The sequence below is a fragment of the Theobroma umbraticum genome, unplaced genomic scaffold, assembly GCF_002168275.2.
Source record: "Theobroma umbraticum cultivar Fairchild unplaced genomic scaffold, ASM216827v3 scaffold_147.0, whole genome shotgun sequence".
In the NCBI taxonomy this organism is placed as follows: Eukaryota; Viridiplantae; Streptophyta; class Magnoliopsida; order Malvales; family Malvaceae; genus Theobroma; species Theobroma umbraticum.
The window spans coordinates 7,073,023-7,084,199 of NW_018397259.1; the positions used below are offsets into that span (position 1 = coordinate 7,073,023).

At 33.4% G+C, this 11,177-nt stretch overlaps 2 protein-coding genes and 1 pseudogene across 2 annotated transcripts in view; 2 read left to right on the forward strand and 1 right to left on the reverse strand.

Annotated features, from left to right (window-relative positions):
- LOC110415401 (Transport protein particle (TRAPP) component) overlaps window positions 1-769 on the reverse strand; it is a 2,157-nt gene extending 1,388 nt beyond the window's left edge. Inside the window, exon 1 of the mRNA XM_021427045.2 lies at window positions 528-769. Within this exon, the coding sequence (XP_021282720.1) occupies window positions 528-679 (152 nt within the window). The 5' untranslated portion in view covers window positions 680-769. The remainder of the gene's footprint in view (window positions 1-527) is intronic.
- A 3,990-nt stretch (window positions 770-4,759) lies between these two features.
- Window positions 4,760-6,631, forward strand: LOC110415798 (SGNH hydrolase-type esterase superfamily protein). The gene is made up of 5 exons (XM_021427519.2): window positions 4,760-5,044; window positions 5,458-5,676; window positions 5,794-5,942; window positions 6,035-6,308; window positions 6,414-6,631. Exons 1-5 carry the CDS (start codon window positions 4,786-4,788, stop codon window positions 6,629-6,631), a joined length of 1,119 nt encoding a protein of 372 aa, XP_021283194.1. The 5' UTR covers window positions 4,760-4,785.
- Window positions 6,632-8,884: 2,253 nt separating this feature from the next.
- LOC110415867 (limonoid 21-O-acetyltransferse pseudogene) lies at window positions 8,885-10,222 on the forward strand (annotated as a pseudogene).
- Window positions 10,223-11,177: the final 955 nt, after the last annotated feature.

An 11,177-nucleotide genomic window follows, 5' to 3' on the forward strand; every position in this document is an offset into this window, starting at 1 on the left:
CCAAAATCAAATCATTTCAGCTTTTGTTCTCGATAGTATTCACCATGCGTTACATCTTACTCACACTGAGAATGGAATTACTAAGATCATCCTAACAACAATTCCAAGCAATACCAATAATTACCAAAATCCAAACAATTACATCCATTAGCATGAACAATCAGAACTTCAAATCCAAGCGTGCTCAGAACATTACTCGATCATAAAACTACAAAAGAGGACTAGTAGGTGATAGCATTCCTTTTCTAAATTTCAAAAAACAACCAATTTGCCATAATCTATAATAAATTAAAGCTCCATAAATTGGACTTGGGTTCTTCAGTTCCACTGAAATCAACTCAATTCCAACTAATGGGTATTTCTTTTTACTCCCTCAGATCCAAAAAGACATTACACCACAGTAAATCAAACTAAAATTCACGCTAAACGAAACAATTCGTTACCAAATCAAATGGCCCCTTCGGATTCATAATTCTACAAATACTAACTAAAACAAACAGGGAATTTGGGTTTTGATATAGGTGTACCGTTCAGAGAGCTGGTGGCCGACCTGATATCCAATGGCCTCGATCCGACGGGCCGCTAGCTCAGGCTTATTGGCGTAGAAACGGTTGCAATATGTTGAAACCATTTCGGTCAGCAGGCTATCGATGCAGCTTTCTGATACCTCTCTCCCCATTTGGCTCTTTTTCTTTTTTCTCTTTAATGGAAGAAAATGGTTTTCGCTTTCTTTTACCGCTTGTTCTTCTTCTCCTCTCTAAATTTTGTACACTTTTTTCCCTTTTTCCTTTTTTTTTTTGTTTTTTTTGGTAGTTTGGGCCTAAATTCTAATGGCCTTTCTGTCCCCAAAGTTCCAATTGAACTTTTGGATTAAATCTTCCGGCCCGGGTTCGGGAGCATTGCTTCTTTAGACTTGTCTACATTATGGATTTATCAACCTAAAATAAAAATAAAATTATTTTAAATAGACTTGAATTGTATGTATATATATATTAAATTAAAAAAAATTTATGTTAATATTATGATACTTAATTATTGTTTAAGTATAAATTTATAGTTAATTTGAAATAACAATTTGAAAAAAAAGATATTCAATTTTAACTTAAGTCGAATTTAAATCTAATAAGGTTAATGATTGTAATATAATATCATATCTCATTTTTTAAAGAAATTAAAAAGTTTTTTTTTTATTTTTAATTCTTGGCACGGCCATGGGATGGTGAAAGATGTACAATGTGGCATAAGTAATGACATCGGATATGCAAGAAAAATATTACTATATATTTAGAGTTTAGAGACAACTCAATTTGTATTTGAAATAAAAATCATTTTATTATTCAAAATTTTTCTTATTTGACTGATGTGGGATTGAATTGTCTTGTTTACTTGCGCTTGGCATGATAACCTATCTCACCTAATTTGACGATGCTCTTGTCATCGTTGGTTTAGGTTGGATTCACTATGATATAATTTTGTTACAGGATTATTATCCTCTCTCTCCAAAAGGCTAAGTTGATAAGATGTGCAATGCCATGCTTATAAACTTTTTAAAATCACCTTCTTATTTGATGTGAGATTAAATCACTTTACTTAGTTCTTTTGCAATGCTTGGTGTGGCATCGATCTAGACTGCTCAAATTCTATCAAAGAACAATAATTAATTTACTAGTTTTGGTATGAAAAAGAAATTAATTTAAAGAGTTCAAGCATTAATATATAGTTTTTTTTATAATTAAGGAAAGGGGGATTCAAACTTTGCTCTTTAAGTAAAAAGATAATGTACTAACCAATGAGTTAAATGTTCAAGTGTAAGCATTAATATATAGTTAGTATTTTTATTTTGCATGATAAAAAGGGAGAAGGAGGGGCTCCCTAGATGCAAAAATAAAAAGTGTAATTGAACTTGAGTGAAGCTCTCTCCATTCTTTAATTGGTTGATGTTGCTTTTGCTATTGATTCAAAGTTTGAAACCCTGCTGAATATCGTGCTTAAATTCATATTTGTGAGCAGTCAGAACTTTATGTTCCTTGGGAAAAAAGGAGTATTAGAAACTTATTCTTTAATTTGTAGAGGTAAATATGAAGCAAACTCTATTAATGAAAACTGGAGTACAAAAATCAATCCAGATAAAGAATTTTATTTTTTTGGTTTCCCTTTCTAGGCTCATAGAGAAAATCACTTTATTTATTAATTCCACACATCAACAAAACATAATATGCTAAGGGAAAGCTAAGGGAAATAAGCTTCTGTTTAGCTGCAATATTGATCATACTTGAGTTGAGATATATAACTGAAGGAGGCGCAGACCGTCATTGCTATGGCGGAGGGCAATCACAAACACAAAATCCGGCAACGCACAGGACCGGACACCGTCCACGGTAGCTGCAAGCATCTAGACAGTCATGTTGTTTATTGCATGGATGTCCCTTTGAAAGGTCAACCAATGCTTCGGCTTCTGTTTTGGCTGCAAGAAGAAAATTAATATAAATCCGCTAGTTATGTTATTTATTTGAGTCGACTAATCTTTACTAGAAAATGCAGCGAAGAATAAGGGAGAGAAAGGAAGAGAATAAGATACCAAAGGCAACAATGAGCAGAGCTATGAAGCAAGCCAATTTAAGTGAAGTACTCTTCTCCATTTCTTTGTTGTGCTTACAACTAATTAGAAGGACCTATCTATTTATAAGGGAAAAAACTTCATGCATGGGGTCCACTATAAAATCAGAACAAAAAAAAAAAATTCAATGGGGAAGAATATTAATACGAAGGTAAATATATATATATATATATCTCTTCATACTCTTAGTTGCATGTGATTTACAGCAGGTTTTGACTCTTCTTTGTCTTTTATGTTGGCTCATGTATGGCTTGTATACCTATAGGCTACCAACCATAGATTACGGGGCTTCAAGTTCCGAAGAGTTTGGAGTTAATGTATATTTTGGTCCTTCCCTTTCTTTTTTTTCTTAATATTAAAACAGAAACAATAATTGCCAACTAGTGTTGTGTTGCATGTATATTCTCTAGCCACTGTGAATTCGTACTTTTATTTCTTTTATCCACAGAGACAATATCACAAAGAATATTTCCACATCTGTAGGGATTGCGTTTGATCTTCCTATATTTTTGTCGACCAGGAAATTTTCATACTTAACCATCCAAAGTTAAAAGTTACTAATGGAGTTTTAGTAGTCTAAGCTATTGAATGCCTAGGTCATTAGCCTAAACTAGAATACAGAATATCCAGCTGGCTACTTTAATTTATATTCCTAGAGCTGGAAACCCACATTTTAAAACCAAAATTAGGTAACCATATATATATTAATTTAAAGACAACAATGAGTTTCACAAAACTTTCATTATATGCCTCATAGGTCAAAAAGTTTTCCAGATTCATATTATTCCCTTTTCAGAACGACATCAAATAAACAACTTCAAGATAATTTGGTTATATAGTTTATTGATGCTCGCATAACAAGTTTTTTGTTTCATTATTTCTTTATTTTACTTTATTATTTTCAAAAAAAGATTTAAATTTTATTTTATTTTTACAAATAATAAGTACAATTATCATTTAAGTCAAATAGATATAAACTTTTATTTTTATTTTGGAATAATGAAAAAGATTATTTATCATAATGTGTGAGTTTGAAAATTCAAATGCTCAACGTAAAGAGTTGTCAATTTTTTAGTTTATATATGATTGGTTATATAATTGAATTCATCTTTCCTAATAAGAACTTATACTTAACTTAGCTAGATTCATTAAAATAAATACGTTCTAATTTATGAAACAGATTTAAATTCGGGAGTATGGTTGTATTAGCACTCTCACTATTCATGTTTAAAGAATGATTTTAATTAGTCATATGTTACTCTATTTTCATTGTTGATAAATAAGTCTTAACTTCATATTTAATTTTATTTCGCTTAATTATTTTTATTTTTTATTCTACCTTTATTTCTTCTTTTTAAATGTTGAAAATTTTTCTTTAAATTTTTTGAAGGCAAAAACTAAAAGATTTCCATAACCTCAAGAACAATAAAAAAACATAAAATTATTTCTTTGAAGAGATTCCCTCAACGGATTAATTATGAAAAAGAATGTTTAGGTCAAATCCATTTTTCTATTTTTACCCTTTTAGATTTTTTATATTATTATTTTTATAAATAAAAATCCTTTGATGTGGAAATATTTTTTGAATTCTCTAGCACTTTGAGTAGAGTTTAACAAAAATTTCATCTAGGAATTTTTAGGAAAATTATCACTCACAACTTGCTTAAAATGTCTTCATCGAAGAATTTTTTTTTGTATTTTTTATACCTTTTATTTTTATTTATTTATTTTATTTTATTCCATCAATAGAGATTCTTGTGTTTTTCTATATTCAAGATTCAATTTTTTTTACTAGGCCATTAAAAGAATTTTCAAACATAAATTATAATGAATATATTTAATTTTCTTCTACAAACATATGGAAACAATATTCTATTGTGAGACTAAACATCTGAAGTTTAGGCTTGACAAGTTTCTATTTTCTCCTAATAAAGATTAAAAGAGAACTGGAAATCCTAATTGGAAGTGGAAACGATTAGTACCATAGTGTATTGCTTACACCGCCAATACTTATCGTACGTAGCCCAAGCCACTTCTGTCTTCCTAGTTCGGCTTGTACAAGGGAAAGTTTTCCCTTATATATATCCCCACATGCATGATGCATGAGGCAGTTCTAAGCCATAGCCCGTAGCCAGAATTTCCTTCAAGCTTATTGTTTCTCTCTCGGAATGGATACCTCACTTCGTTCTCAAGTTCTTGTCCTCGGCTTCCTCGTTCTTGTTCTTCTTTCACCTTCATGCTATGCTGGTATTCTTAAGACTTGCCAGTTTGATGCCATATATCAGCTGGGGGATTCCATATCGGACACTGGAAACTTGATCAGAGAGGACCCTTTATCTCCGTTTGGTAGGCTTCCCTACGGTCAAACCTTCTTCAAGGATGCAACGGGGAGATGCTCCAATGGCTTACTCATGATCGATTTTCTAGGTAATTTGGTGCTTTATTTTTCCTTTTTGGGTCTCATTAGATACAGAAAACAAGTCGTTCCTATGAATAAAAATTATTCAAGAGACTTAAATTAATAAAATCCAGTTCCTTTCATGAAATTCAGTACGCTCTTTAGTTGTTCAAATTATGCCAGTCTTTAATTGGTGGAGTGTGAGATTCTCCTATTCCTTGGTCTGATTTACTTTAGTATCTTAATTAAAGAGTTTTAAGTTTTGAAAAAGTCACCGGAAAGCTCATGATATTTGTCTTAAGGTGCAAGCCAATGACCTCAATTATGGTTCTTTATACATGTGTCCACCTTTCCAGAACTAATAAGCACGTTATGTTCAGCATAAACCAAAACTAGGACTTGTTGTTTATCTAATAAACGAAGCTGCGTTGTACTTTGACAGCTCTCTCTGCTGGAATCCCCTTTCTTGAACCCTACTTAAATAGCGATGCACTATTAACTCGTGGTCATGGGGTGAACTTCGCGGTTGCTGGCTCTACTGCTTTACCTGTGGAAATTCTAGCTGAGAACAATGTTCTAGCCCCAGTTACCAACACTTCTCTTAATAGGCAGCTTGACTGGATGTTTTCCTATTTCAATGGCATATGCCGCGATCAGGAAGGTTAGTACTCCTTTCTAAATAATTGGCCAATAATTGCTCTAATCAACATTTACATGTATTAGTTCATTAATTATATACCGTAACTAACAATGACACATATTATGTTTTGTTTGATAGATTGTTTCAAGAAACTTAAAACATCTCTTTTCATGGTTGGAGAAATTGGAGGAAATGATTATAATTATGCTTTGTTCCAAGGTAAAACTTTTGAGGAAGTTAGATCCATGATGCCTAAGGCTATTCAAGCCATAAAAGATGCAGTCACTGTAAGTTTCTTTAAAAACAATAACCATCATCTAATTTTTCATCTCAATAATTTATTATAATTACTTTAATATTGACCAACTTTTCATTACAGAGAGTCGTTGGTTATGGTGCTACTCGAGTGATTGTTCCTGGAAACTTTCCCATAGGTTGTTTACCAATCTACCTTACGGGATTCCAATCCAATGATTCCGCTGCTTATGACGGGTTTCATTGCCTAAAGGGCTTGAACGAGTTGGCAATCCATCACAATAACCTTCTCAAACGAGCCATCAAAGAGTTGAGGAAAGATCTCCCTAACGCGATCATAGTATACGGTGACTATTACAATGCATTCCTACAGCTTTTGCGCAAAGCTGAACTACTCGGTAAATTTCTTTTACATTCATAAATATAGTTGAGAAATTAATATGGCTTAGACTAGAATCAATTGTTCTGATTTGCATGTACTTTTTGTTAACCAATATGAACAGGTTTTGACACCAAATCGACCCAAAAGGCTTGTTGTGGGATTGGAGGTGATTACGATTACACCCTTACCAGAATGTGTGGAGCTCCCGGCGTGCCAGTGTGTTCAGATCCTGATCAATATGTGAGCTGGGATGGAGTTCATTTGACACAAAAGGCTTACAAGTTCATGGCAGGATGGCTCATTCGTCACATCTATCCGGAACTTCAATGCCCTGCTTGACTTGGTTTTGTTAATTTTGTTAGTTAGTTTATGTAGTACATATTCAACAAAATTTCCGAATTTCAAGTCAGATAATAGATAGGTCTCAATTGGACTTGTTCCAAATTACCATATCTCATTATTTCTTTTCTTTTCTTTTCTTTTTTTCTTAAAATATGTACTTTTTATTGAAAATTTTAAAAAATCTACTCTTCATTAATTAGTAGTAGTAATGGAAAAAATGGTTTTGGATTGAACCATAAAGTGATCAACAATTTACTTTATTTGTCAGACAGTTAACTAAATTTATAAAACAAACACAAACCCATATTAGTTATCCATCCATATATGATACCGTGGAGGCTTTTCCTTTGAAGCAATAATTCAAAAGCTTTTGCTAATATGTCTTTAGAGAAGCCAACAGTTTTTCAGATGCTTTAGCAACATTGGGGATGGAGAGACAAGACATGTTCTGGACTGTATGATCGGGGAGGAAGTTGCATTCTTAATCTCATATGAATTAGTGTTTCAGTTCATATGGTCCTAGTAAGGAGTCCATGTTGCTGTCAGTGTCCGGTATTTTTGTTGGTTATCTTATGTGTGTGGTAGGCCAATGATTAAGAAAATGCTATGTTTAGATTAATTTTGTTGGTTTTGTTTTTTTTTTCTCAACCAAATAGGATTCATGTTATATCATGGAAGAACTATACAGTGAGCCTAGTCATAAGCTGTGGGCAAACAGCTGCTTACATCAAAGATATCAAAATTGCCGACTAAGCATGCAGTTAATAGAAAAACAGGTTTCACTGTACTGCCATTGACATAAAAGAAAAACAGAACAATATATGAAACTAAGCACATAGAGAGAAAACAAAACTCAACACCACATTTACCTCCAAGCCGATAAGTGTGATGTTCTATCGACTCCATACCTTGCAAGAGAGTTGGCAAGCGCATCACCCTCCCAATACCGATGTTGGACTTGATCTAGAACATAAATCTCAATTTAATCATGAAAAATATTTCTCCCCCTCACTTTTTTCCATTATATATAAGTCTATTGTTGCAATCCATAAATAACTAAAGTAGAGAGGAAGAGGACTTCAGGAAGCCATTTTTTGGAAACAAGCATAGGGAAGAGAGAACCCATGACCGAAAATGAGATTAAGCCATTTCTTGGAAACGGCTTTGAATGTAAGCAGAGATTCAATTGGTAGTCGTTCGAAAATTTCAATTACCAGATTCTCGTTGTTCAGAACCTTCTCAACAGAAGTTTATTGGTTCTTAGAGCTCATTTCTTGGTCCTCTGAGGAGCTGGAGATGGGAGCAGCGGATTCGAAATGTGCTTTCAGGACAATGAACGTTTTGAAGAAGGAAAAAGGGGCAGCAGCACTTAAAGTACATTTCAATTAGCACTAACTACTAATTTTATCCACTTAACCTTCAATATTTGTAACAATGAATATGCAACTCAAGTTAGTATATCTTGGTCTAAATTAAATAAATTCTTTTTTGACCTCTCATCACATGTAATATGAAAATGACAACAAGGACGCACATGGATCATTTATGTAGTCAGTTTCCTAATAGTCAAGAAAACTGCTTAATTAATTTATGGACATGCTACCATGGAGAGAGATGACTACTAATATATCACATTGAAAACAGGATATGCTGCTAAATTATAAGACAATAGCCAAAAACCCCACAAACTAATTACTTTAAAACTGAAATCTTGCTATGGCCGCAAGGAATTTGTTTCCTTTTTTCTTTTATTCATTAATTTGCTTCTTTTGGTACATTGCAAGAATTTGGTTTTTAGTAATATTGGTAGATACTAAAAGAGATAATGAAAGGTATCGCATTTTTACCAAGTATAAGAAAGAAACATGCTTATATTTTTAATTCAAAATTGAATATAAAAAATATATACTATTGTATATTAAATAATTAAGATGATAACTTAAACCAATTAATTCAGGCAAAGCTTTGCAAGCCTGGAACGGAATAAACCATAAGAATAACCGTAATCATACTTGATATGCTTTGGATTTTCCTTTTTTAAGGAAATAAATAAAAGAACCATGTGAAATAGTAGAGCAATAAATTAGTCGCCACGTTTTGTTATATGTATCTATTTGATATGCTTTGGATTTTTCTTGTTAAAGTAATAGGCCTGGGATCTTGTTCAACCATTTTGAAAGGCTATATAAACTTCATTTTGGGTTGCCTAATTATATGCAGTACAAGCTTGAAGCAAAGGGATAGATTACAGAGATGGAAGTCCAAATTATCTCTCGAGAGACCATCAAACCTTTTTCGCCAACTCCAGACCACTTAAGAACCCATAAGCATAGTCTTTTAGATCAGCTAGTCCCTCCTATTTACCTCCCCATGATTCTCTTTTACTCGGCTACAGACAAAAATGATCCTAGAAATTATAATATTTCTGATTACCTCAAAAAGTCCCTATCCAAAGCCTTAACCCACTTTTATCCATTTGCTGGTAGGATCAAGGATGACTTAACCGTGGATTGTAATGATGGTGGTGTGACATTTGTTGAAGCTCAGGTGGCCTGTGACATGTCGCTTGTGCTTGAAGAGCCAGAGATTGAAGTACAACAGCTATTACCGTGTGCTCCATTCGAACATTCACCTCCAACTCTATCAAGTACTGATCAGGTAACACCGCTTGCTGTCCAAGTCAACTATTTTGCTTGTGGCGGTATGGCCATTAGTGTTTGTATTAGTCATGTTATAGCTGATGCATCAGCTGCAGCCCACTTTCTAAATGGCTGGGCTGCAGTTGCTCGTGGAGCTGATAACATTGAAGGTGTGATTTATGATTCTAGCTCTCTCTTCCCTCCACGAGATTTATCAATGTTTCGGAAGCACGTAGGGAGGCTTGTGGACGAGAATAAGAAAGTGGAATCACCTGAAGATAAGTTTGTTACAAAGAGGCTCTTGTTTAATGGCTCTAAAATTACTGCTCTAAGAAATGAAATAGGAGATGGACTCAACTTGTATCGTCCAACCCGTGTTGAGGCTGTGACTGCGGTTGTTTGGGAAGCCCTCATAAATGCAACTGCTGAAAATGATGGACGTGGGACCTCGCCAATACTTGCGGTATCTAATGCTATGAATTTAAGGAAGAGAATGAATCCCCCACTCCCACAGCAATGCATCGGTAATGTTAGCTTCTCTAAACTGGTAAGTTCACTGAACGTGAAGATAAAAAATCGCAGCAATCTGGCAAAAATAGTTCATGAGTCTATAAAAGAGACGGATGATGAATACATAAGGAAGACGTTCACAAGGGGTGAATGCCTTAATTTAATGGAGAAAATATGTGAGAAATTTGAAAAGAATTCGAAAGTAGGGATGTTCATGTTCAGTTGTTGGTGTAGATTTCCATTTTACGAAGTTGATTTCGGATGGGGAAAGCCCACATGGTTCGAATGTCCCTTGAGGGCTAACCGAGTTGGCTTTTTTGTGGATACGAGTGATGGCGAAGGAATAGAAGCATGGATAACATTGAGGAAAGAAGAAATGGCCAAACTTGAAAAAGAACCTGGCATCCTTGCTTATGCCACTTTCAAGCCAAGCATATGAAGAAATTGTTCACTTCTCCTCATTTAGGAAATAAATGCTACAATAACGTCCTTTCTCTTAAAGTTAAATCAAGACTTTAAGCTGGTCCTTGCATGTTTCAGAAGTCAGATAATGTTTGCCTGCTACAATAATTGTATTCCTTTACTACAATGTTACACTCGTTTGTAATAAATTTCTCTGTTTCCATGATGAGTTTTCAATTTTTTTTTGATTTGATGCAGCAAAAAATGTAAACAAAGCGTGATATATTCCCTGTTTATAAAAAAAAATATAAAATCTCTTTATAAGATCTAATAATTGAAGACCTTCTCTCTTTTGATTTTCTTCATAATTTGCTTCGTTTGATACATGGTAAGAATTAGGTAGTTTTTAGTAATATTGGTAGAAACTAAAAGAGATAACGAAAGGTAGTGCATATCAGCAAATTATCTTTGGTTGGGATAAGAAAGAAATATGTATTTTTAATTTAAAATTGAAGTATAAAGAATATCCCCCAAATATTATATATTAAGGATTTATATTTGATATGCTGATAATGTATAATTTCTATATACTGTAAGGTCATCATTAATGAAGTAAAATTAAAACAAAGATTTAAAATTAAATATTAAAAAGTTTCTTTAAAAATACATAAATAATAATTTTTTCTCTCTCTCTAACTCCCTCTCAACGTTGTCCTGTTCTCCTCTTCTTTTTATCTCTCCAACTCAATCATTTTCTCTTCTTTTTCTTCTTCCATTCAATAGTGAAAAAGCTTAGGAAAGTCTTAGCTCGACTTAATGGACGTGGGTTATGAAAGTCTGGGATTCTGGTTTCCATTTGGGACTTTGATTGCCAATGTTTTTGCTGCTTGTGTAATGGCAGCACTCTCCACAGTGAAAAGGCCTCTAAGATTTTTTTGAATGGATTCTAATTTTTCTACACAAGAATCACAAGGCAACAAGACATATATATT

What these genes read in the sequence shown, in the direction of transcription:
- LOC110415798 (XM_021427519.2), top strand. Translation starts at nt 4,786, where the DNA reads ATGGATACCTCACTTCGTTCTCAAGTTCTTGTCCTCGGCTTCCTCGTT. An exon ending in CATATGCCGCGATCAGGAAG is followed by an intron (nt 5,677 to 5,793) that starts GTTAGTACTCCT and finishes TTTGTTTGATAG; the next exon opens with ATTGTTTCAAGAAACTTAAA. An exon ending in CCATAAAAGATGCAGTCACT is followed by an intron (nt 5,943 to 6,034) that starts GTAAGTTTCTTT and finishes TTTTCATTACAG; the next exon opens with AGAGTCGTTGGTTATGGTGC.